Source organism: Caretta caretta, chromosome 2 (assembly GCF_965140235.1).
Source record: "Caretta caretta isolate rCarCar2 chromosome 2, rCarCar1.hap1, whole genome shotgun sequence".
Lineage (NCBI taxonomy): Eukaryota > Metazoa > Chordata > Testudines > Cheloniidae > Caretta > Caretta caretta.
In genome coordinates, this window is record NC_134207.1 from 226,422,755 (window position 1) to 226,450,189 (window position 27,435).

Here is a 27,435-nt window from a genome sequence, read left to right on the forward strand (position 1 = left end):
TCCTTGTTGAGCTACACAACTAAGTGTAATGTACGTGTGCGATAAATAATTTCAACCATTAAAAATTTAATCTCGGCTGATTCAAAACATGTTTATTTCCTAAATCATTAAAATCTATTACTCTACATCAGTGGTTCCCAAACTTGTTCCGCCGCTTGTGCAGGGAAAATCTCTGGCGGGCTGGCCGGTTTGTTTACCTGCTGCATCCGCAGGTTCGGCCAAGGGATGTATTGGCCGCCACTTCCAGCAGCTCCCATTGGCCTGGAGCAGCAAACCGCAGTCAGTGGGAGCCGCGATCGGCCGAACCTGCAGATGCGGCAGGTAAACAAACCGGCCCGGCCCGCCAGGGGCTTTCCCTGCACAAGTAGCGGAACAAGTTTGGGAACCACTGCTCTACATTCTGGCCTGACTAACTAAAAAAGGGTGGTTTTAATAAAAGAAGTACTGTCTGGAACATATGTTATCAGTCAAAGAAATGCTGTCTGGAACATTTGATTTTAATTATAAAACCACAATGTTTGTGATACAATTGTGCAAAGAAGCATTAAAAAAATCCTGATTTCACATTGTTTGCCCTCTTGTAACTTAAAACTGAAGTGATTTTTTTTTAATTTTCTGAAGAAAAATAAATTGCTCATTCCTTGGCTGAGAGCTTGTACCATATGTCAAGCAAGCCCATAGCAACTTTTACCTGTGAGTTATATAAACTCCTAAAAACACAAGTTTTAAAACAAAAAAACCAGTGACAACTGTAACAGTCCTAATGGACACTATTCCAACATTACATCACCGTAATCCTTTCTGGTGAGAGATGTGGAACAGTCCCACCTCTTTCTTCCATAACTTGGCTTTTTTCCCAGCCTCTTCTGATTCTTCTCAGTTTCCTGCTTATACATGGAAAGAGTAAAATGATCTTACCTACAATTACAATAAAAGGCAAAACAAGGGCAAGAACAAAGTTTGGTGGTGTATAAAACCTGTAGTATTCTTCTTCAAAGGCTCTCTTCCACCCATAAATTAACACATGGAAAGTACTTATGAGCAGAGCGACATATCCCAGTGTAGACTTTGGAAAAAAACAGAGAAAAGAAACAGAAGTTAAAACCTGATCCCTTATTATCAGCCACGCCTACTATACCACTTTAAAATTTCAGCCAGGTTCAATTTTATTTAAAAAAAATCACAATGTACTCGTTATTGTAATGTGCTGAAAATTAAGGGCTAAATTCTACCCTGATTTACATCCCATCCCTCTTGGCTTCCACAGGCCTGCATGCTTGCTCTACTTTGAAAAGCTAAGAGATCCTCAAACATGTAAAGAAAACAAACTAGTCACAATCTAAAATCTGGCAGTCAATTGAGTTTCAGAGGTGTAAATAATGAAGTCAATGGAGTTATGTAAGAGTAAAACTGGTGTTGTGATATCAGATTCAGGTACCCAGTGTGTCGCATGAGAGAACAAAGGGCTAGTTTGGAGTATGGAGCAGTGTGGCTATGCAGGAGGAGCCCTGGAATGGAACTCCTTGATCCCCATTGCTCCTACAGGGAGAAAGGAGTAAACTGAGACACCCCTAAAGGATGCTGCTTGCTTCCCCATCACAATGGCCCAGCTCCACTGGTTGGACAGTGGAATCAAGACTTGGACCACTCCTGACCTGTCTTTGTCCCTTCCGTGTAAACTAGTTAATGGGGATATCTGGAGCTTAGGGCCTACAATCAACAGTACAATTATGAAGACTCCAAGTTAAAGGCATTAGCCTGCATTCTAGAAATCCCAAACCACCTTAAAAATGACTGCAGCAATGCTTTTAACTGTGGTGTTTATCGTATGAAGGGAAACACTTCACCACCAAAGCTGACATAACGTCTCACTCAGTTGCAAAAGATTTAGTGGAAGAATCATCAAAACTGGCTACCAAGATTTTGTTCTCTAACTACAGTAAAAATAAAGAGGTAGAAACCTAACGTCTCTCCTGTCATTAACGAAAAGTATAGCCTGAAGGGCGAAAAGGGAAAAGATTCAGTGACACAAAAAAGGGAAATATTTTTGTCAGCCTTTTGAGGAAGGTAACAGACTTTAGCAGAAGGTAACAAAGCTGCTATTTTCTTTGCATTACTTTTTTCGGTGTACACAATGGTTTCCAAAGTTGTGTTGGCATTTTTTTAGATGTACTACCTCATTTAGTTAAAAAGAGCAAGAACAAAAATCCCCAAGAGTAACTGAACATTATAGGCCAGATCCTATCTGGTATAATTTGGCATATGCAGGATCTTGCCTGATATTCTGGAAAGAAATTCAGATGACAAATAAAAGCTTGGGCCTGACTCACCACTGCGTTGTTCCAGTTCTATGCTGGTGTGACTCTCTTGAAATCAATGCTGTTACACTAAGATGACCAGACAGCAAGCGTCAAAAATTGGGACGGGGGTGGGGGATAATAGGAGCCTATATAAGAAAAAGACACAAAAATCGGGACCGTCCGTATAAAATCGGGACATCTGGTCATGCTATGTTACCCAGTGTAAACATGGAACAACGTAGTGAATCTGACCACTCATTTCTTCAGCAGGCTTAGCTATGGGTAATACTATATAACAATTATTGGAAAAAGCCAGTGATAATGAAATCCTTTACAGATGTTTTTCATCCTTTCAGAAGAGAAAGCTTAGTTTTATTTAAGTGCCATTGGAGGACTAAGATTTGACAGAACATTATGTTACTTTTGCACCTAAAAAAGAAAAGCCTGACAACAATTAAACTCCAGTCACACAAGGAATGGAGTATGGGGTTTTCTTCTGAGTTTACTACCCTCTTCATCTCCTCTCTTCCACACTAGTAAACCTGCCCAACTAGAAAAGGGCTGCTCTTCATATAGTCTAGGCTTGTGCACTGTTCTGATTGTTACTTAGGTGTGATATAGCACAATAACAAACACATGACTTACTCCTGAAAAGGGTGACTAGTTGACTCAGTTTAGGGCTTGTCTACATGGCAACTGGCAAGGCCCAGTGTAAATCTACAGAACTAAGATCCCATGTGGAAACTGCTACAGTGCAGTGAAAGTATGCCAAGCGGCACTCCAGGACTTTCAGTGCACTGCAGCAGTGTCCACACAAGATGTTACTGTGAAGCAAACTGATGTGCTATAGATTAACACTGTGGCTTGTCATACAGTAAATTGCCATTTACACAAGCGCTTAGAAACCAAGTGTGTTACGCAAGGTGAGCTAGAAACAGCATTTGCACGGGTGTGCGGCTCTCAGAAGGGAGAGTGTTAGAAGGGGGAGGTCAGAAACTGAGCAGCTGCAATGATGCTGAGTGTCACAACCAGGATGTGGGTGATCTGACCTAGTGGTCAGAGCAGGAGTCAGTCCAAGTCGAATGCCAGGAGGTCAGAGTCCAAGATAGGTCAGAGGGCAAACAGAGTCAGGTGTCAAGAGGCAGGCAAGGTCATGTTATCAGGAGACTGGGGTCAGGTACCAGATTACAGATAGCCATCAGAGAGACAGGGAAAGGACAAATCAGGGTCAGAAGCCAGTGTCTCGGGTCTCTCATTAGCAGGATCAGAAGCAGACCGGTGGTCTGTGTTGTTGCTCAGACAGCTCCTCATCATGGCTTCCTGGTTTATATACTGGTATTGGCCAGTCAGTGGGCTGTGGGGTGCCACTCAGGCCCTGAAGGGTGGTACTTCCTCTCAACTCCAGCTTTGCAGGGTCCTCTTCAGGATGCCCGACCTAAACCTCTCGTGGCGATGCAGAGGCATCAGCCAGAATCCCCCTGAGCCCCAGGCTCTAGCTTGGTAGGTTCTTATACTGAACCCTCATCTGTAGGATGGAAGTGAAAATTTCAGCAGCCATTGCTTTGGACAATCTATGCTTCTGCTAGATACAGGAGTAAATGCTACTCCATTACCAACTTCCCTGGCTAGAAAAGCTATACTGAGCTGACCAGCCCTTATTACACTCTGCATCTCCTGCTGATTTCAGACAGGATTATAATCATTAAGTGCAAACCTTCTTTATAATATTGTATTTCACTAGGTAGAGAAATAGCTCTAAAAGGGCATTTGCTGTATTTTATCTGGCTCTGCCTAAGCACTCTATATGAGATTTGAGCTTAATCACTGTTAACGTGTGGTGGAATGCCAGCTTCATTTTCCTTGGTAAAATAATCCTTGTAAGGTCAGTGTTTATGAAACAAGGCTTGAGGCAGAGGATGTTTCCTAAGAATTAATGACTAGCTAGGGAACATTTAATGCCCCGAGAAGCAGTTAAAGACCATTACATTTAGTTGGTCATTAATCCCAAGAAAACACCTTGTGTTTCAATTATTACTGCCATTGCATGCCAAAGGTGATAATTAAAAAGACAATTTGTCCAAATTCTCTTTAATGTGTGATGCAGTTTCACATGAGGGCAAGTCGAGAGGAGGAATGTCCTGTACCGCAGTCTTGAATCATCTCTCAGCATTTCATTATAGTTTATAAGCTGTGATAACTAGAAACAAGTTGATTTTTATTACAGTGGGAATAGTTGTGGTATACTAGTGCATGCCAAAGACCACAAAACAACTGGGCAATGATTTGCTGGCATGCACATTTCTATCCCCACAACCTGAGGCCAAAGTTTGGAAACTTTGGTAAGGAAAAGCTACAATTGCATGGCTTGCTGCTGGAGTTCCTGATCATACACGGGATGTATGGCTCAAATCACCTGTGACTAATTGTTATTTTATTTTAAACTGAAGATTTAGTTCATACTATCATCTATAGCATAGTCCCAGGCAGAGAACTCCTGAAGGAGAAAGTCTGCTTGGTAGTGAGGTTATGGAAATGTAAATGGCCATAATTTTGCTTCTCTTCATTACCTAAGAAGTGGGTGGCACTTGTCAGGGAATGGGGAAAGCCAGGTCAGTTGGGGGAAGGGCTGATTCAACACATTCCTTCAGCAACCGCTGTTGGAGGTTTCATATAGGTTTCTCACTTGACAGAATCCCAAAGAGAGAAGGAGGAATCCCTCCACAGACAGAACACCTCTGACAATTGCAGCTAATGCAATATTCCCTGTCACTCCCCTTAAAATGGCTATAATTTACAAAGCCCTTCTAGGGCCCTAATTATTAAAGAAGTGATGATGTGTGTTACATGTGTGTTACATGAGAGGAGATATAATTGCTCTCTATAAATACATCAGAGGGATACATACAAGGGAGGGAGAGGAGTTATTTAAGTGCCAGTATGGACACAAGACCAAATGAATATAAAGTGGCCATCAAGAAGTTTAAGCTCAAAATTAGGCGAAGATTTCTAACCATCAGAGGAGTGAAGTTCTGGAACAGCCTTACAAGGCGAACAGAGGGGGTAAAAAACCTAATTGGCTTCAAGACTGCGCTGGATAAGTTTCAGCAGTGGGTGAGGTTCTGCGGCTGCAATATGCATGAGGTCAGATTAGATGATCACAGTGGTCCCTTCTGACCTTAAAGTCTATGAGTCTACATAGGCAAGAATCAGTCAACAGTGACAGGATTATGAACTAGGCAATATAATTACAATGGGACAAACCAGTCCTTAGTCAGACAGGACTCTACATTAATACACCCCAAAGTATAGCAAAATAAACACTTTTTGGACACGCTTTATCAGAATGTCTCCCAGCAACAGATGTAAGTCTATTAGTATTTCATATCCATAACCACAGCTTAAAGGTGACAATAATTTCATTTCATGCTGACACCTTTCTGTGATTAACGGGGGCTTGTGCTTTTTGTATGTCTCAATGCCTCTTGCTGGTTATGTCTATTTGCTTGTCTATCAGCTTTCAGTACTAGTTAAGATGTGTTACACACAGGAAGTATATGAAGTGCTTTACCACAGCTTATTCCTAAGTGTCTCCCCTTCCATATGATCTACACATATGTTGGGCTGCCATGCCTGCATTTTCCCAGCTGCTGCATGGCAGTTCCTAGTTCAGGGCAGACAATTCTGGGTTAGTCCAGTGACATGACAGTCTGTCTCTTGTCAGACAGTGGTGTTACTATTAAAATGGTGACTTCTGCAAGGCAGGAATGCCTGCTGATGGGGATGAAAGGCCTCCTTTATGCCACATGGATAGCAAATGCAGTCTCTTACTTCCACAGTCTCATGTGTATAATGCATTTAGGAGCTAGCTATGCTTTGCCCTTCAAAGGCCCTACACTCTGTGTTTATGGAGGGCAGCAAATAAAAATAAAGTATATGGAAAGTCCCAGAAGCAGTGGAAGAAGGACAGCAGTGGAAGAAGGCATGTTCCCACCGTGCTGCTGGCAGCTCATGCCAAGGCCCCTAGGCCTCAGTGAATTCTGACAAATGCATAGCTGGAAACACCAGTCTGAGTGTTAGTATTATTAAAGTAGATATTAGAGTTATAAGAATGTGTTTAGACTTTATGAAATGCTTGCAGGAAGCTGCATGTATTAATCTGACTTAACATCTATACCCCATGTTATAAGGTTATATTAAGTTTTTGCATTGTAAACCTCTGTAACTGTGTAACTCATCAAACAGGAAAGAAGCATTAAATAACGTAAAATGCCAGCTTCCTACAGAAGGTGTTAGGTTCTGCATACAAGAAGGCCTACTGAAACCAAATGAGCCATTGTGAAACATCAAAGGACATAGACTTTGTTGATTGCTCCCCTCACACTCTTGAAGAGGAGACATGCAAGAGGACTTATCCCATCAGCTTGAACTCTGGGGGAAGTGAATATACATCCCGGACAAAAAGAAACTGTATCTCTATGCTGCTTGAACTCTGAGGGGTGAAGAATTCTAAGCATAAGCAAGAGTTTCCTATTGCTTGGCCTGGGTTAGCCCTAAAAGACATACAGAGCTTCCACATTACAGCAACTTCTATTACTTTTTAAAACCTTAGACTGTAACTCATGTGTGTGTATGTTTACCTGATTTAACCTTTTTGTGTGTGTGTGTTTTTTTGAAAAAAAGGGGGTGGGGGGGGGTGAGAAAACCTGTATTTGTGCTGGAAATGGCCCACCTTGATTTTCATACACATTGTGAGGAGAGTGGTCACTTTGGATAAGCTATTACCAGCAGGAGAGTGAGTTTGTGTGTGTGGTTTTTGGAGGGGAGTGGGCGGGTGAGAAAACCTGGATCTGTGCTGGAAATGGCCCACCTTGATTATCATACACATTTTAAAGAGAAAAGGAGTACTTGTGGCACCTTAGAGACTAACCAATTTATTTGAGCATGAGCTTTCGTGAGCCACAGCTCACTTCATCAGATGTGTACCGTGGAAACTGCAGCAGACTTTATATACACACAGAGAATATGAAACAATACCTCCTCCCACCCCACTGTCCTGCTGGTAATAGCTTATCTAAAGTGATCAACAGGTGGGCCATTTCCAGCACAAATCCAGGTTTTCTCACCCTCCACCCCCCCACACAAATTCACTCTCCTGCTGGTGCTAGCCCATCCAAAGTGACAACTCTTTACATAATCAAGTCGGGCTATTTCCTGCATAGATCCAGGTTTTCTCACTTCCCCCCCACCCCCATACACACACAAACTCAGGATGCATCCGACAAAGTGGGTATTCACCCACAAAAGCTTATGTTCCAATATGTCTGTTAGTCTATAAGGTGCCACAGGACTCTTTGCTGCTTTTACAGATCCAGACTAATATGGCTACCCCTCTGATACTGAATATTGTTGTGATTTTTGGTGTAAGGGACTATCTATCTCAAAGTCAAGCTTGCGTAGGCGGTAAGATAGACCGGAGTACCCAGGGAGGACTGTCTGTGACTCCATGTTAAGGCTATTGTAGTGCTTGAGGAGTTCACGTTTGACACTTGGTTGGTGAAATCTCAGTATAGACCACACTGCCAGTTTGGGGTTTGTGCCCTACTTCTTCAGAGTCTGACCTGAAGTTGGTTCTCATGCTCATGAGTCACTTCAGACAGCTTAACACCCACCTCCAGAGATTGTGGATGCATTTCTGCTTCCGGTGTTCATGTGTGAAGGGAGGGGGAAAGTGTGTCAGGGCAGGAGGAAGGGACAGAAGGCTCCCCTTGAAAAATGCAAAAATACAGCCTTCCAAAGTCATGGGAGTTAATCTAGCTGGAATCAACATTAATCTCCCCACTCTGGATGGGGAGCAAGTCACAGAAAATGGCAGCATTGCACCATAGGGACCCACACTGCCAGGGAGACTGAAATGTGAGGAGCACCATGTAGGTTGCTGTCCTTCCACATCATTTCCTGAAAACTGCAGGGATGTGAAGAGTTTGAAGCTGCATTTCCTGCCATTTCTGCAGCCCCCACCACCTATCTCCTGAAGGGATCATTCAGTGGAAACACTATGAGGTAAACTTTATGGAATTTCTCTTTTTCTTCCACCAATTTTACAATAGAAGAACAAAATAATGCCCCAAGAATCCTGAAGTGGACTTATTCTAAATATAGCCAAACCCTGCTATTACTGTGTATGTTACTTATCTCTTGATGTATTGCTGGAACCTCCTGGAAAACACTGAAAATCTTCTATGTGCTCTTTTTTACAAAAAGTTAGGGACATTTGCATGAAAAGAAGATCTGTATAGTTTACAAGTTCATGTACTTCTGATGGCTCACTTGAGGAATAAGCACCAGAAGCAGAAAGACTTTTGTTTATTAACAAAAATATTGTCTCTCAGTGAGTTCAGATCAAATCTGTTCTGTTTACAAGTAAACTGATGTTTTGTTCTAACTGCTAGCCCTGCAAATTCACTCTGGGATCTGAAAGTCAAGCTCTGCTCTTTTTACCCAGGGCATCATCCCCTGGAATAAAGCTTCTAATGACCATATTAGATCTTCAGCTATAAAGTTACGTGCACCCCATTCAGTGACACCTGTTCAGTTGAATGCCTGCAGTGGGTCTGCACATGTGTAACTGATACATTCTGTCAACGAAAAAGGAATAGTGCCAGCCTACTCAGTCTTAGCTGTGTTGGCTCTGCAAGGCCAACAGGAGTAAAATGCAGTAAATACTAATGTCACTAATGGAGATAGATCTCACTGAATACACACAGGGAGAAAGAGCTGGATTTTTTTGAAAAATCACTTTTGTCAAAAAATATCGATTTGTCAAAATTGAAATGGCTCGTGAAACAGGACTGAGTTCGTCAAATCTCTCGACTCAAAAAAATGTCATGAGAAAGAGTTTCAAAATTGTCAAAATGTTTTGTTCTGACACTTTCCAAACAAACATTTCTGGTTTTCAGATTGGAAATGACTTTTTGAACTATCAAAATTATTATTCAGATGATCAACACTAAACATTCTGCATAACCTGAGATTCAGTTTTTTGGTTCACAAATATTTTTGAGATTTTGACTTCTCATCTCAATTTGAGAAAGGAGAAAATTTTTAACTCCTGAAAACAGTAGTAGTACAGGAAAACCATTTTCTGCCCAACTCTAAGAGGGACTCTCTCTATTGAGTGAGAAGTTGTATAATTTTTACAGTTACTATTGAGAGGAAAAAAACCCTTATTTTTCATCTTATAGCAAAATAATAGGTTCAAAATAAAAAAGAACATGCAATCTTATTAACACAAACAACCAAAGAACACACACACCTGAATAAAACTGAATTCCCTCCAGTTTAAGGCACTGTTTACTGAAGGGATGGAAGTAACTGCCAACAAAGAAAGCAAGCCGAGACTCATTATTCCAAAGGAGATATACATTTCAATTCGCCACACTTCTTCCTCATTCCAAGAATTTTCCACATTTGCATGAACCTGAGGACACAGCGGAAAAGATGTCTTTTATTTTCCAGAATATTAAACACTATTTACAAAAGCTCTTTTGATGAGCAAGAACCTCCAGTCTGAGTTTTGTAAGAAAACAGATTACAAACATAAAATGTAGTCAAATATTTTAGAGATTTCTTCATGTCTTGGAGAAAAAGCTATTGCTCCATCACTGCGGGTTCTGGGTGCATATTAGGTTGAAAGATATGTTGAAACAGTGGCAAAAAGGAGAAGTAATTCTTAAAGCATTAGCTACTGCTTATTTATAGAAATTATCTGATGAAATCAGATGAAATTCTCCATATTGCGACACGAAATACCTACATTTTTCAGGCAGCAATGATTTATGTTCTACTGTAAAATGGGTGGGCTTGCAATTCTCTTTATTTTGTTGAACTTACAAATAAATTATCATTTCTTAATATTGCTTCAACTCCTTGTGCTGACTCCTAAATTACTGTCTCTTCTGTTGTTAACATCAGACATAAAAAAGATGGATGAGCTTGGACCTCCTCATGACAGGAAAGAAACCATTCATTTCAACTGTCAAGTCACTTGTATACTCAATTAGATCTCACAAATTTCCAGTTCCCCGGGGTCTATCAAATCTGTAATTACATGTCAGTTCTTGCAAGGGGCCACCATTGATGATGACATGAGATGTTCACATTAATATAGAAGATATGAGAACTTCTTCACAAAAGTACTAGCAGGTCCTTTTACCGGTATGTAAGCCTAAACAATCAGGGTTCCTTGCTGGATTCTGTGTATGTCTGTGGGAGGCAGAGCTGCTCTGTAGTCCCCCCTTCAGGGCCATGAAAATGATATTGCAGGTGCTTCCCACCTAAGTCTTCAAGATTTGGCTGCCAGATTGGGGCAGGGTAGCCTGTGCCATGAGCTCCTCTGAACATTCAAGGAACAAAACAGCAACTCAGGATTCGCCTGTCTGTGCATTTAAACAAAGAGTAAAAACTCCCCGCATACGCAAGTGCTCTGTTGCTGCGCTCAAGGCAAGGCAAGGCTCTGGTTGAGGTTCTGGGTGAACCTTGAAGAGGTCCTGCTCTATCCCAGTCTCACCCAGCTTTGCCCCTGAGCAAAAGGAGACAAGCCTTCTTAATTGGCCTGCTGGTCCTGGATTGGTTAGTATTTACTCCTAGCCCTTCTAAGTCTCTGGAGGACTGTTTTGCTGGTCACTAGTCTGAGTGGATTTTCCTTAAATGGGGATTGTCAGACACTGAACCCTCCTGCAGGGGGAAGAGAAGACCTGACATACCCCGCCAAAATGCCTGTCATAGATTCATTAATGCTCTTCAGCTCTTTTATTTCAATACTTCATGCTCACCCTTCTTTCTACACTGTTGATCCAATCCCCTTTTATTCTTTCCATTATTATGGCTTGATTTGCTTAGCTGCTGCTTCTTCCTGCCTCATTCTTCTCTGCAGATTTCATATGCTGAACGCCCAACCTGCTTTATGAAATGCTAGTGTAGAAGAGGCAAACCGACACCTCACTGACAGTTTGATTAGAAAAAGCGATCTTTCTGTCTAGGATGATTGTTTTGATATAAAACTAACTGCTGCTCAGAACTCTGAGTCAATGCCTCCTGCCAATAACTGTACGGGAACAAAGAATTTATTGTAAACATAATATTTTTTTTTACCACTAGTTTGAGAAGTGATACAGCATCTTCATCTTTCCTAGTAGGAACATATATTTGCTTAGGATTTTGCTGTCCTAGACAGTTGTGTGGTGTTGCTGCATGCTATTAAACAGCTGGCATACCTCTGCCCAAAAGTGTCTGCATTTCAGTGATGCAGTGAGGGATCCATGTGTATAATTTGTATATTAATGCGACCACCCTTAAAAACCTTTTCAACAACGTAAATCTACATTTATGACATACACATACCAAAACCTTTGGGACCAGAGAGACGAAAACAACTTGCTAGATGTTTTTAGCTTTCTTATGAATTATCATTCAGCCCTTACATCCCAAGATGATGGAAACTAAGAGTGCTCTTCTGATTTTACCATGGTCTTGCCTCTTCCCCACCCTCTCTAGGGTAATGTTCATGTCTGGTGGGGAATAAAAAAGGGAACAAATGCTAGACTCCCCCTAATGCAGGGACTTGATTGTGGCTGACCGCATCTGAGGCTTGCCACAAGGTAGGGGGCTCCTTGTACCTTCTTTCCCTATTGGCCAATAGGCAGTCCCAATGTAGCCCCAAAGATTTTCCATTGAAAATGTATTCAAAGACACTGATATATGTCACATAAATACAAAATCAAGGCATTCTGACTCACTCTTCTGTCACTAGATAAAAAATGGTGTTTCTTACCTGATGATAAGCCATATTAAGAAACAAGTATCGTTCAGACCTCCTCATAGGTAAGCAGAGGCTATAAGCCACGTGCACGGTAGCAAAGAAAAAACTGAGTAGTCCAAGCTGTTTCCTACATTGCAACCAACTCTCCAGCCAGGGAGGAAGTCGCCTATACTTAGTGCCATAATAAAGCTGATAAGCAGCTGCCAGGAGTCCTGATAAATACACCAGAGACAACAAAGTAATAGCAACAACTGGTAAAGTCTTGTTCACAATCTCAATGGGAATCTTGTAAAAGTCGCTCTGCTGATTTCTCACGTACGGATGTATTATATCTCTGATGAAAGAATAGATGAAGAAAAAAGTGGCCAAACTAACAGCCACCACGACCGGCCCTTTCCACAATGTGAACAGCCGCAGAGGTAAGTTTTCAATCTCCCTTGCAGAAGATAATGCCCCTAAATCAATGGGAATAAAATTCAGCTGTCGGGCAAGTTCAAGAACTTGATGGCGAGCTTTAACGTTGTTACCGCATATAAAGACCTGATGGAAAAGTCAAATTAATTATTTTTAGTCACAGAGATGCTTTTAAAGATGAAATCAACAATTTCAAGGCCTCCAGGCAGAAGTCACAGTACAAAGATCTAAATTAGCCATCGTCACTAGCACATTAACTGAACCATAAAAATTAACCCTTGAACAACTCAGGTCAATATTGAAATATGAAAAATGATTAAACAACCAGGTATCCTAAACAAAAAGGCAGTATATCATCTGAGTTAATATAAACTGGTTTCAAGATGCCTGGTATTCACAACACTAAAATGTCTACAGGATTAGAATGAATTTTGGGCCAATGGCTAAAATCATGTTAAAAATGAATGAACCACTTAAAATATAGAAAGTAGGGCTGTCAAGCAATTAAAAAAATTGATGATGATTAATCACGCTGTTAAACAATAATAGAATATCATTTATATAAATATTTTTGGATGTTTTCCACATTTTCAAATTACAATTACAACACAGAATACAAAGTGTACAGCACTCACTTTACATTTACTTTTCATTATAAACATTTGCACGGTAAAAATAAAAGAAATAGTATTTTTCAATTCACTTAATACAAGTACTATAGTGCAATCTCTTTATCATGAAAGTTGAACTTACAAATGTAGAGTTATGTTCAAAAAATAACTGCATTCAAAAATAAAACAAGGTAAAACTTTATAGAGTCTACAAGTCCACTCAGTTCTACTTCTTGTTCAGCCATTCGCTCAGACAAACACGTTTGTTTACATTTGCAGGTGATAATGCTGCCTGCTTCTTGTTTACAGTGTCACCTGAAAGTGAGAACAGACGTTCCCATGGCACTGTTGCAGTCGGCACTGCAGGATATTTACGTGCCAAATACGCTAAAGATTCATATGTCCCCTCATGCTTCAACCACCTTCCAGGGGACATGCGTCCATACTGATGATGGGTTCTGCTCGATAACAATCCAAAGCAGTGCGGAACGACGCATGTTCATTTTCATTATCTGAGTCAGATGCCACCAGCAGAAGATTGATTTTCTTTTTTGGTGGTTCGGGTTCTGTAGTTTCCGCATCGGAGTGTTGCTCTTTTAAGACTACTGAAAGCATGATCCACACACTGTTGTTCTCAGATTTTGGAAGGCACTTCAGATTTGTAAATCTTGGGTTGAGTGCTGTAGCTATCTTTAGAAATCTCACATTGGTACCTTCTTTGCATTTTGTCAAATCTGCAGTGAAAGTGTTCTTAAAATGAACAACATGCTGGGTCATCATCTGAGACTGCTATAACATGAAAAACATGGCAGAATGCAGGTAAAAAACAGAGCAGGAGACCTACAATTTTCCCCCAAGGAGTTCAGTCACAAATTTAATTAATGCATTATTTTTTTAACAGGCGTCATCGGTATGGAAGCATGTCCCTTGAATGGTGGCCAAAGTATGAAGGGACATATGAATGTTTAGCATATCTGGCATGTAAATTCTTTGCAATGCTGGCTACAAAAGTGCCATGTGAATGTCTGTTCTCGCTTTCAGGTGACATTGTAAATAAGAAGTGGGAAGCATTATCTCCCATAAATGTTAATGAACTTGTTTCTTTTAGCAATTGGTTGCACAAGAAGTGGGACTGAGTGGACTTGTAGGCTCTAAAGTTTTATACTGTTTTGTTTTTGAGTGCAGTTATGTAACAAAAAAACCCTACATTTATAAGTTGCACCTTCATGATAGAGATTTCACTACAGTACTTGTATGAAGTGAATTGAAAAATACTATTTCTTTTATAATTTTTACAATGCAAATATTTGTAATACAAATAATATAAAGTGAGCACTGTATACTTTGTACTTTGTGTTGTAACTGAAATCAATATATTTGAAAATGTAGAAAAACATTCAAAATATTTAATAAATTTCAATTGGTATTCTATTGTTTATCAGTATGATTAAAACTGCAATTAATTGCAATTAATTTTTTTAACCACAATTAATTTTTTTAGTTAATTGAGTGAGTTAACTGCGATTAATCAACAACCCTAATAGAAAGCTTGCCTAATGGCCCAGGACAACAAAAAACAAAGAAGGAACCCCACCTAACCTCTGTTTTTTAACTAATCATACTTTGTATAACAATTTGAGCTGCATTTCACAGCTCAGGTTCTGAAACAAGTAGGGATGGCTTTGCGGGATGTTAAAGGGGAAAAAAAAAGATGCAAGATCCAAGGGGTACTTCATTACACTTAAAAAAAAAAGTGCTGTTACACAATATAAACACAGTGCTAGATTTTGCTCCTTTTTTTACCTACGGTCATGTAGTTTGCTCATCACCATGGCATCTGATCATCTTTTTAACCTATTGATGATCAGCTTTGAGTTCAACTTTGACTGAGGTATAATAAAATAACTACATACAGCACAGTTCCACTCTGAAAAGTGGCTCTGTAAAAATGATGTGAGGGGGTCCCATTTTTATTATATATATATCACACTGATTCCATATCAATTTACTCAGTTTAAAAATAAATAGATGGTTGTTTTCTAAACGCCAGATTTGGAAACTCATCCTTGGCTCTGGGAGCCATGCTAGGTTAGTTACTTCTCATGCTGCACCATAACCAGCAAAGGTACCAAAGACCAGATTTTTGGCCTTGCTTAAGTCACCTTTGCACTACTCCAGCAGTGCAAAAAAACCCTAAAGCAGCTTTAATGAGCAGCTGAGCCCCTATCTGCTTCTCCAATTTGCGCAAGAGGCACTCTAGGGAGTGCTGGAGGTATTTAGGGATGGAGCTTGAGCATGAGCGGCTCTTGAGACCCTGTGCTAGTGGAATGGTCCCTAAGGTTGGGAGAGGACTAAAGTAGGTTTAAGTGGCCTTTGCCTTCCTCCTTTACTTCAACTGTGTGAGCTCAGGGCAGTTGAAGACCTAGGCCTACAAAACAAACTATGCCTTTAGTTACAGCCAAGCTGCCAGCTTGAAAGTAAATTGTTTTAAATTAGATCATCTACTTATTTCCCACAATTTCTCTTGCAACAGTTGATACCATCACTAACAGCTAAAGTAGAACACTGCAGGAAATGCAGCTTCTAGCCTTGTTTAGGTGTTAGGAAGGGGTGAAATTAACTTAAGGGACTTACCGGTAGGCAAGGCCAGTGTCCTGAGCAAGGGGGCGGGGCTCAACCAGAAGGGGTGGGGACTCGGGTGGAAGGGGCAGTGCCTTTAGATCCCCAGGCCCTTTACATCGCTGCCACTAGCCCGGGGCTCTGGGGGTGATTTAAAGGGTCTGGAGCTCTGCCTGCGGGCCCTTTAAATCATCACCAGAGCCCCATGGTAGCTGTAGCTGCAGCGGCCGGGACCCCTAGGACTCTGGCAGCAGTTTAAAGGGCCAGGGGCTCTGGCTGCTGCTGAGAGCCTGGGGCCCTTTTAAATTGCCGGCCTGGGGAAGCTGCCCCAGGTCCAGTACGGTCGGCTGTATATCGGACCATACCGGCTTATGTTTCACCTCTAGTGTTAGGGAAAAATTTACAAAAATAATGTTTTTGGAAAAAGACAGTAAGTGTTGGTTCTGACAGCTGATACCAGGGAGTTATAATTATTACAGTTATTGTAGTTTTCTTTCTGCACACACACACTAAATGAACTCAAACACAAAGCGTACCTGTCTGCTGGCATCCTTTGGTCCTAACTGCAGTGCCCAGGCTGAGACGACATTAAATCCTTTGACAATCAGCGAATCTGGGAACAGGGAGGCCAAATACTCTGCATTGGATTCTGGATACTGATTCACTCTCATATTGTTGCTAACATCTACAAGGATTTTACCTATAAGTAAATGCTTGAGGTCCCACAAAGAGGCATAATGTTCTCTGTGTATGGCGACAAAAATGATGTTAGTTTTTGCTACAGCATCTTCATGGTGAGTAACATCAACCACATGTGGGAAGAACTCAGCAGCAAATTTAGGGTTTCTGCTTCCTACGACCACATGATATCCACATTTTATAAGCCTAATGGTCAGGGACTTGGCAAAGTCTCCACTTCCAAATATGCCGATTGTGATCTTACTGGCATCCTTGATACCATTAACACCATTTGGTAAGAAGGTTTCATTGAGGTTCTTAGGACTTCCCATCATAGAGATTGATTCCATATTTCCAAGACACCAAGCTTACAAGGATTTCCTTTAAAAGAAAACAAAAAGAAAATATGCAGCATTATACATTTTTACAAGACACCAGAGTAACCAAAACACACTCTAAAGCAAATTTGGTGGGTCTAATTTAACCTATTTACTCTTCTTTATAACGTATACACTAATCACTTTTATTCTGTTTAGTGACAGTGATACAATATGAAATACAAAATGTTTTAAGCAGTTAAGTAATATAGTTGCAGACATAAATAACAATGGAGAGAAAATAAGAAAGAAATTAAAAAGTACAGGCAAGGGAGTAAATATGCATTTTCAAATGTATTTGAAATAAGATGTGGAGTCTATGAAGAAGAGATATGTGAATGCTGTTCCAAATGGAAAAAAATGTAGGGGAGAAGGCTTTGGGGCTAACAGTTATGAGATTTAGTGGAGAGCGCAAGGAAGCCAGTGCTAATGATCCAAGGGAGATTTCACATATGGGTGAGAGACAATGGGCTATATTCTGTTCTTGATTACACATCATGATCTCAAGTTACTCTGGGGTAAATTCCAAGGAACTCTGTTGACTCCACCACTGAAAAAGCAGGTGCCTAAATATGGCTTTAAGTTCCTGACTTTGGGGGATACACATTTGAAAATGCTGACCTTAATCATTCTGTACCCTTTGTAGAATTAGGATCATAACTCTTTCTGGGATCACTATCACGAGAGCTATGTACAAAAGCTTTAAGTATTTTATTATTACAGTTGTTACATGTGTTGACTTGTCATGATGAAATCTCACAGTAGCATTCATGACAGTAGGACTGGAGCAATCTGCAGGGGACCTAAGGTAGCCTATTTGTAATACAAGAGAGACAAACAATTATTAAATAGCCTGGAAGCCTAATATGTGTCTCTATTTCTTTTTCCACCGTGCAAGACAAATATTTATTATTGGTATTATCATAGCATCTGGAAGCCCTAGTTATGGACCAGGACCTCATTGGGCTAGGTGCTGTGCAAACACAGAACAAAAAGACAGCACCTGCCCCAAAGAGTTTACAGTCTAAGACTTTTCTAAAGAAGAATGAAATCTACCTAATGAATCTAAATGCAACAACTAAGTTTAGGCAAGTTTTACTTTCTGAAGCCAGTGTCTTGCAACCCTATATCCAAATAAAATATCAGCAAAATCATTCTTGGTCCTGGGTGCATGCCAAACTAAGAATTGCGAAATAGTATGGTTGTTCAAATATATCTACCACACCTAATTGTATGGCAATCCAGGCACAATATCATATCACTTACATCCTTCAACTCTAACAAAAAAAGAAACAACCTCTTACTAACTAATGATATTTTACTTACCCTGAATGAGAAGGCTGGCCAAAGGATTCAGTGCTACAGCTCTATGTATTACCCTCTCACTCAGCACTGCAACAATGGAAGAAACATTGAAGCAGGGTTACATTGGCTCTCAATATCATGTTTTGGCCTGATCTTTCAGAGACGATGAGTGTCAGGTGACAATGGCAAAACAAATCACAGTAATTTTCTTCTAACCCTGAACAAGACACTTTAGTAGAATGAGGAAAACAGTATTTTCCCTAAAGCGTCTACCTTACCTTCAGTGCAGAACTTCTGCCTAGAGCAGTGATACTCAGACTGAGGCTTGGGAGCCACAAGTGTCTCTTTAATGTGTCTCCTTCAACTTTTTGCAGCACATATGAAATTATGTAAGATTTAATTATTAACTAATGTAAGGTATTAACCAATCAGGATGCTTTTACTATGTTATTAACCAACTGTAGTTGATAAAATAATAATACTTGGTGAAAATTATATGTGTGTGTGTGTATATATATATATATAAAGTAAATGAAACAGTGAATTCACACTACTGTGACTCTTTGGTAATGTTGATTGCTAATTTGAGGTCTGAGTATCACTGGCTTAGAGCATTCGCAAACCTCCCTCTACCTAGCTGTTACAGATTTAAAGAAACAATACACCTTTTCCCGCCCCTAGAAGAGCAATCTTTAACAAAAAGAAAAGGAGTACTTGTGGCACCTTAGAGACTAACCAATTTATTTGAGCATGAGCTTTCGTGAGCTACAGCTCACTTCATCAGATGCATACCGTGGAAACTGCAGCAGACTTTATATACACACAGAGAATATGAAACAATACCTCCTCCCACCCCACTGTCCTGCTGGTAATAGCTTATCTAAAGTGATCATCAGGTGGGCCATTTCCAGCACAAATCCAGGTTTTCTCACCCTCCACCCCCCCACACAAATTCACTCTCCTGCTGGTGCTGGTAACGCAATCACAGACATGAAGGTCGCTATCTTAAAACAAAAAAACTTCAAATCCAGACTCCAGCGAGAAACTGCTGAATTGGAATTCATTTGCAAATTGGATACTATTAATTTAGGCTTAAATAGAGACTGGGAGTGGCTAAGTCATTATGCAAGGTAGCCTGTTTCCTCTTGTTTTTTCCTACCCCCTTCCCCCCCCCCCCCCAGATGTTCTGGTTTAACTTGGATTTAAACTTGGAGAGTGGTCAGTTTAGATGAGCTATTACCAGCAGGAGAGTGAGTTTGTGTGTGTATGGGGGTGGGGGGGATGTGAGAAAACCTGGATTTGTGCAGGAAATAGCCCGACTTGATTATGTAAAGAGTTGTCACTTTGGATGGGCTAGCACCAGCAGGAGAGTGAATTTGTGTGGGGGGGTGGAGGGTGAGAAAACCTGGATTTGTGCTGGAAATGGCCCACCTGATGATCACTTTAGATAAGCTATTACCAGCAGGACAGTGGGGTGGGAGGAGGTATTGTTTCATATTCTCTGTGTGTATATAAAGTCTGCTGCAGTTTCCACGGTATGCATCTGATGAAGTGAGCTGTAGCTCACGAAAGCTCATGCTCAAATAAATTGGTTAGTCTCTAAGGTGCCACAAGTACTCCTTTTCTTTTTGCAAATACAGACTAACATGGCTGTTACTCTGAAACCAATCTTTAACAAGAATATTTAACAGCAAATAATAATAGATTCAAACAAAACACCAACTTCTCTACTCATCCAGATCTGAAAATCTTTTGGACTTGAAGAGAGTATTGTCCAGTTGAATTCACTTGAATTATCTATCAGTTTTATATCCTTTTTGCAGGGCCCCTAAGGACAAACATTTTCCTCCAAAGTTAACTACTTTGTTCTGATATGTGGACCCAAAAACTGTTGAGGTGGACTCACTCCAGTGCCTGACATGAAGATTGCCCTATGGTTAGGAGAATTAACACATGGGCTTTTTGCTGAAGAATTCTCTTAGCCATTTGTACTTCATCTCCCCACCAGTCTATTCTCTTGTGGGAAATGGAGGCTGGAAGTTATACTGTACACACAAAAATGGAACTGACTACTTCTTCTGGAATGCCCAAATAAGAATGGACACTTTTTAGCATTTCACTCTGAGATTGTACCTTGTATGATGAGAAGAATATACCTTTCTTCCTTATTGCTACATTGACCTTCTTAGGTCTATGCCAGGGGTAGGCAACGTATGGCACGCGTGAAAAAGGTGGCACACGAGCTGATTTTCAGTGGCACTCACACTGCCCGGGTTCTGGCCACCGGTCCCGGGGGGCTCTGCATTTTAATTTAATTTTAAATGATGCTTCTTAAACATTTTAAAAATCTTGTTTACATACAACAATAGTTTAGTTATATATTAAAGACTTATAGAAAGAGACCTTCTAAACACGTTAAAATGTATTACTGGCATGTGAAACCTTAAATTAGAGTGATAAATGAAGACTCGGCACACCACTTCTGAAAGGTTGCCGACCCCTGGTCTATGCAGATATATTTATGCCCCTTTCCTTCCAAAAAGGCACCATATGAGCACACCATTGTCAGTTCAGGATTGTGCTCCATTACACTGTCCTTCCCCATCCTGACTAGTTCTTTCACCGCATTAGGAAGCAGCAGTATGGGCAAGGTCTAGACTGTCCTGATTAAAAGGGTTGTGGTCCCCTGTCATAAATATAAAGGGAAGGGTAAACCCCTTTGAAATCCCTCCTGGCCAGGGGAAAGCTCCTCTCACCTGTAAAGGGTTAAGAAGCTAAAGGTAACCTCGCTGGCACCTGACCAAAATGACCAATGAGGAGACAAGATACTTTCAAAAGCTGGGAGGAGGGAGAGGAACAAAGGGTCGGTCTGTGTGCTGCTCTTGCCAGAGACAGAACAGGAATGGAGTCTTAGAACTTTTAGTAAGTAATCTAGCTAGGTATGTGTTAGATTATGATTTCTTTAAATGGCTGAGAAAAGAATTGTGCTGAATAGAACAACTATTTCTGTCTGTGTATCTTTTTTGTAACTTAAGGTTTTGCCTAGGGGGGTTCTCTATGTTTTGAATCTAATTACCCTGTAAGGTATCTACCATCCTGATTTTACAGGGGGGATTTCTTTATTTCTATTTACTTCTATTTTTATTAAAAGTCTTCTTGTAAGAAAACTGAATGCTTTTTCATTGTTCTCAGATCCAAGGGTTTGGGTCTGTGGTCACCTATGCAAATTGGTGAGGCTTTTTATCCAACATTTCCCAGGAAAGGGGGGGGTGCAAGTGTTGGGAGGATTGTTCATTGTTCTTAAGATCCAAGGGTCTGGGTCTGTAGTCACCTAGGCAAATTGGTGAGGCTTTTTACCAAACCTTGCCCAGGAAGTGGGGTGCAAGGTTTTGGGAAGTATTTTGGGGGGAAAGACGTTTCCAAACAGCTCTTCCCTAGTAACCAGTATTAGTTTGGGTGGTGGTAGCGGCCAATCCAAGGACAAAGGGTGGAATATTTTGTACCTTGGGGAAGTTTTGACCTAAACTGGTAAAGATAAGCTTAGGAGGTTTTTCATGCAGGTCCCCACATCTGTACCCTAGAGTTCAGAGTGGGGGAGGAACCTTGACATCCCCTCTTTCAAGAGGCTCCACACTAGTTATCATTTAAGCAGGCCTTTTTCACCTAATACTGTTTCAATTTCCTCTATGTAGTATACAAGGCCCATCTCAATAGCTGTGGTTTGGTCTAAGGTTACTACTTGTGGTGACTCCATTAATGACAAAGGGAACATTCAAACAGACCATTCAAAGGCATCCTTGCCTTTGTAGCTATATATATTTTGAACTGACTCAACTGTCCCTGTAGGCTACTGAGCAATACCTGCGACTGCTTCATTTTAGTGCATCTCCTTCAAGCCTATGCACCTGAGTCAATTTTAAATTTAACAACAGTATTGCAAATCTTGAGTGAACAATCCAAGACTAATGTTATGCTGAGAAGTGACTGCCTGGATCACAAACATCATTGAGATTGATGGCTCCCGTCACTTTGACTGCAGCTATAGTAGCAGGTAGCACAAGTAGAGGCAAATGCTCATCCGGCCCTAGCTGGGAGCTGTGAAAGGACATGCAGTGATGGCTTCTCTGCAAGACAACTTGCCCATTCTACTTTCATTCCCATATACATACACCCTCTTCAGCAGCACAACCACTGTGGGACAAAACCCTGTGCTCCTGAGAGCCCTGGTGAGTGGGAGAATGGAAATAAGGGTGTGAAGAAAAGCCAGATAATTAGGAAAAGTATTAGGAAGTACCAAGGATCAAGTAATTAGGATGGGACTGAAAAATGCTGGATCAAGAGATGCAAGTGTCTGCATTGCAACTAGCATTTGGGAGGAGGGGCTATTGGTGGCTGATCTGTATTGCAAACTAGGGAAGATTATGTTTGTGAGAACCCATTATTAACACAGAAGCAGCACTTCACTGAAATTTTGATCCAAGACTCTCTGCTTTTGGAGTGTTCTGGGACGTTGTTGTGTAAGGCATATGTCACAAATCAAGTACCCAACAGATGTGATGTCAAGATTGCTGGCTTCAAAGATTTCACCACCAGCTGCTTTGACAATTACAGATTGGAAGATTGCATGGAAAAAAACAGACTGACATATCCTTAAGGCAATGTTGCTGAGTACAAAGTATTAAGAAACTCATTAAGCTAAGGTTATGGCATCCAGCAATAATTCACAAGGAATATTTCATCCACAGCTACATTCGTTGAGCTGTTTTCTTGGGTGCTACCAATAGCACCAGGATCAAGAGTGTCTGATGGCTTTATGGAGCTCCCATAGCTGTTAGCCAAATAGAATTCCACAAAATTAACTAGCATTCAAAATCATCCATACATAATAATGGTTTCCTGGTTTTAGTAGCACTGGCAGAATTGGGAAGACAGCCAGATGGATCTTTACAGAGATTTTTTAAAAATAAAATTTGTAGTCACTCAAGAGAAAGTAAACACATATCTCATGCTTCACCTAATAATATTTCACTGTCATAAATCACCTGTGGAGATTAGGAAGTAAGGAATCTCTCTGCACTGCACAACTAGCCAGCTAAGTCTCTCAAATATAGAATTTTTGGTTGGTTAGTTTTTGAGGTTTGGGGTCTTATGTTGGTATTAGGCAAGGGCCTAAGTGCTAGATTTAACGGACTAATGATATGGTTTGGCATGGTAAATTCTAAATCCCTGTTCTACAGGCTGTTTGATAGTTAGAGGGATACTATCAAATACATTTTTTATTCTGCTACTCTACTGAAGTTGATAAGGGTTGTTCAGCAAGGGAGACACTGACTGGCTTTACAGGGGGAAAAGAGAAACTCATTATACACAAAGTGTTGTCAAATGGACAAAGTACACAAACTAAAAAAGTGGAATATATTTGTTTTTTGCCAACTTATTTCTCTTATAGTTATTTTAAGTGTTACTTTTTACTATGGATAATACAAATTTTTCAGTCAGAAATATGCTTTTCAAGATGATGGCTTCCTTTTTAATTTTCCTCTTGTAGCTTCCAGGAACATGCAGAAAGAAAGAAACACAGAAGGAAGAAAGGTAGAGAGACAGAAATAAGGGGAAAGAGAATAAAAAAATAAAAAAATACAGAGCAATAAAAACACAGAAAAATGAGACAGAATGTCAAAAATGGAAAGGGAAAAAATGAGAAAGAGAAAAGCTCCTAGTCAATGAACCTGTTGTTAAGTAAAGTAATTAATTAAAACACCTTCTCTAACAATTAAGCCCTTTCATCTTAAAAGAATCCACAGTGGTTTCCCACCCTGCATATAGACAACTGGGCCAAAGTCTGTTCTCAGTTACACTGGTGTAATTTGAAAGGCAATGTGGCATAGAGGCTGGGGAATTAAGCTGGGATCCAGGAAACCTATGTCTACGTTATAGGGGCTGCACCAGCATAGCTATGGCGTAATTATTATGGTGGCATAAGCCTTTAGCGTAGAGCCTACACCAATAGAAGAGGTTTTTCTGTCACTGTAGGTACTCCCTCTCCCTGAGTGATGTTAGTTAGGTCAATGGAAGCATTCCTCCATCAACCTAACTATTACGCTGGGAATTATGTTGGCACCACGATGATGCTCAGGGAGTGGATTTTTCACAGCCCTGAGCAACGTAGCTATGTTGACCGCATTTTTAAGAGTAGGCCAGCTATAGAGTCTATTCCTGCCTCTGCCTTTGATCTACTGTCGGACCTTGGACAAGTCACTTCTCTCTTTATGTCACTCCCCTCTCCCATGCTTTGTCTATTTAGACTGTAAGCTCTTTGGGGACAGGAACTGTCTCACTATTCATCTGTACAGTACCTAGCACAATGGGGGCCCTGATCTTGGTTGGGACCTCTAGCTGCTACCAGAATAAGTCAGTGAAGAAATGATTGGTGTGCAACAGAGCAGAATTTGGCCTGGTACCTTCTCAGGGGACATTTCCCAACACGCCAAAGTCACTTACGAGCCGGAGTCCCACTGACAATAGTTGTCACTGAAAGTGACTTTGGTGCTTTTCAAAATTTGACCTGCCCACGATAACATGCACTGGGTCCAACTGCAGGCTGACTTTATACCCTGCGTGCCCCACTGAACTGCAGGGTGTGTGTGTGCGCAAAAAGAGGTGGATGATCAGTGCAGAATGCGCCCCTCTAGCTGTTTCTTTGGGGGTGGAGTGGGGGAACGGGGACGGGGGGCAAGCTACATCAGGCCTGGCAGGAAGCTACTGGGCTGAGGGGTAGCTGGCAGCCAGCCGCTGGGCTGGAGCCGGCAGCCTGTGGCCCCAGCAGCGCAGGTCTGTGGCGCTGCCCCCCTCTGGCGCTTGCTCTGCTCATCCCGGGATGCTCCCGGCCCAAGGATGGAGAGGAGGGGGATGCTGGCACTGGCGGGAGAGGGGGACTGGATGGATGGGGCCGCAGAGCTCTGGCCCACGGTGGGGCTGGGAGGGCAAGGCTCTCCCGACCCCCCTCCCCGCTCCTGCCCCCGTGCAGCCCACCGCGGAGACGTGCGCAGGGGGGATGCATCCCCCCGCCCCGCCCGGGACCCGCTCACCTCCCGCGACCAGCCTCCAGCAGCAGCCGCGCCGCGTCTCTCTCCGGACTCCAGCCCCCGGCACCTGGAGGGAGGCGCTTCTCCCGCTCCTCCAGCCCGCCCCCTGCGGCCGGGCCCGCGCTCGCCACAGGCCGGCCCGGCCCCGGCTCCTTCCGACCGCAGCCGCGACAGGCGGCGGGCGGCTGCGGAGTGAGACGGAGCGATGGGGGCGTGTGGGTGCAGGGAGGCCAAGGGGGCCGGGGTCCAGCCCTCCCGCTGCCGCCTCTCCGCCGCTGCTCGGCGCCTCACCCAGAGCGGTGACTCCTCCTGAGCCCAAACCCCTAGTGGTCTGCAAGCCTGGAGCCCTTCCCCGGAGAGCCCCGCTCGCCGTCAGAGGCTGGGCAATGGGCTCCCCGTGACTCGAAACCCCCCTCCAACTCGGCCCTGCATTTGGGCCCCGCAGGAAGCGGCTTTGGCCTTTAATAGGACCCGGCCTCTAGTTACTCGTTTCAAAAATGCAGCTTCTTTACCGAGCCATTGTCAGCGGTGGCATGGTCGGAAATCAGGAGGTAAAAATTCTCTCCAAGGGCCTGTATTCTGCACTGAGTGCAGCCCACGCTGGTTTCACCCAGATTGGATGGGGGTGTGCACAGAGAATTTTGGCCCCTGGGTTTAATTTATGTCTGTCACATGATTGTAACCTGATTCATTTGTTCCCTGTACTGGGGGCACATAAAGTATAAGTCAGCACATACTTTGGCTTAACTGTTATAAAAAGTAAACCTAAACTCTCAGGCACTGGTCCTCAAAGGTATTTGGGCACCTAAATCCCATTGATTTCTGTGGGAGTTGCATGCCTAACACCTTTGAGGATTTAGGCCTAAGAGCCCAAACCTGCAGGCCTTACTTGCGTAAATCCCCCACTGACTGCAGTGTGGTGTTTTCCTGTGTAACAACTGCAGATTTTTGTCTTTAATGTAAATTTACGGGACAAGTTCTGTCCATTACATCTGTGCAATATGGTTACATCAGTGTAAAAAGAGGACAGCAATTAGCCTTGTGTGTTCAACATGCATGTTATAAAAGCAGCCAGGGATTAAACAACAAATGGGCACAACTGGGTCCAACAGAAAACAGCCAATACACACACAAGCGATTAAAAAAATAAAAAGAAAAGGAGTACTTGTGGCACCTTAGAGACTAACAAATTTATTTGAGCATAAGCTTTCGTGCGCTACAGCTCACTTCATCGGAAGTTACTTATGTCAGCTCAGTGAAATTCTTAATGTGTATATTTTCATACATTAGATGTACAGAGTGATTTGTTCCTGCAGGGTAGTTCATGAGTATAAGGCTTTATTTTATTTAGAAAATCTGAGTTATATGTATCACCACATCAAACATTTGTTCCCATGAATACTAACAAATATGATATGAATTTGCAAAGAGATCTAAGAAACCCTTTCATCACAAAAGCTCAGAGCTTTTTCAAACATTAAATAATACAGCTCTGTGCATGGTGGAGATGTTTCTAACCATTTTGCATATGTGGAAACTGAAGCACAGACAAACTCAGAACCTGATCCTCCAGGCTGCTGCACTCTGAGCTCCCAGGACCTTATTTCCTGATCTAGAGCTCAGTGAAGTCAAAGGAAAGATGAGCTTTGGAACAGGCACCAAATGATTTTTCCCACTTAATGTGAGAACCAGAAATTCATCCCTTTAGTTCCCTGTTTTAACTACTTGGCAGTCCTCCTTTGGTTTGGAAAGGGTTCAGAATGTTTTCAGATGCCTGGTTTGTTTTTCCTTAGCCAGTTCAACTATAGCAGTCTACATCTAGAGACTTTAAAATGTCAGCTCAAAATATTAATCAAATATAGTCTTAATTATATGCAAACTCAAAATAACTTTACATATTTTAATATTGTTTTACTGCAGTTGGTGCTTCAGCTAGTTCTTGGGACTCTCTTAACTGTTTAAAGTATTTACATTAAAATGGGCATAATTTGTCACAGGAGATATTCACACCTGTCAAAATGACAACTCTGCATATGCTTACAAGGTGAAGGCTAATCACAGTCACAGACTAGAAACTTAACTTATTTGAAGTGAAAGTTCAGACTGAGAATATATCAACATTCATAGGAAGATCCTAACCTGAATACTTATGATATTTTTTCTGTATTGTGCATTTTTATACTCCTCATATGTGTACTATCACAGTAAAAAATGTGATAATTATCATAG

The 27,435-nt window shown here is 41.6% G+C and overlaps 1 protein-coding gene across 4 annotated transcripts; it reads right to left on the bottom strand.

Annotated features, from left to right (window-relative positions):
- Nucleotides 1-202: 202 nt before the first annotated feature.
- Nucleotides 203-25,810, bottom strand: STEAP2 (STEAP2 metalloreductase). 4 transcript variants are annotated; one of them, XM_048838088.2, is made up of 7 exons: nt 25,210-25,686; nt 18,143-18,208; nt 16,298-16,820; nt 12,130-12,657; nt 9,613-9,777; nt 978-1,066; nt 203-884 (listed from the first exon to the last, which is right to left on the bottom strand). In XM_048838088.2, exons 3-7 carry the CDS (start codon nt 16,787-16,789, stop codon nt 782-784), a joined length of 1,377 nt encoding a protein of 458 aa, XP_048694045.1. In that variant the 5' UTR covers nt 16,790-16,820; nt 18,143-18,208; nt 25,210-25,686; the 3' UTR covers nt 203-781. The 4 variants fall into 4 exon arrangements, with proteins under 4 accessions (XP_048694045.1, XP_048694043.1, XP_074981966.1 ...); XM_048838086.2 differs by having other exon boundaries at nt 203-1,066; XM_075125865.1 differs by lacking the exons at nt 18,143-18,208; nt 25,210-25,686 and adding an exon at nt 25,719-25,810 and having other exon boundaries at nt 203-1,066.
- Between the last annotated feature and the right edge of the window lie 1,625 nt (nt 25,811-27,435).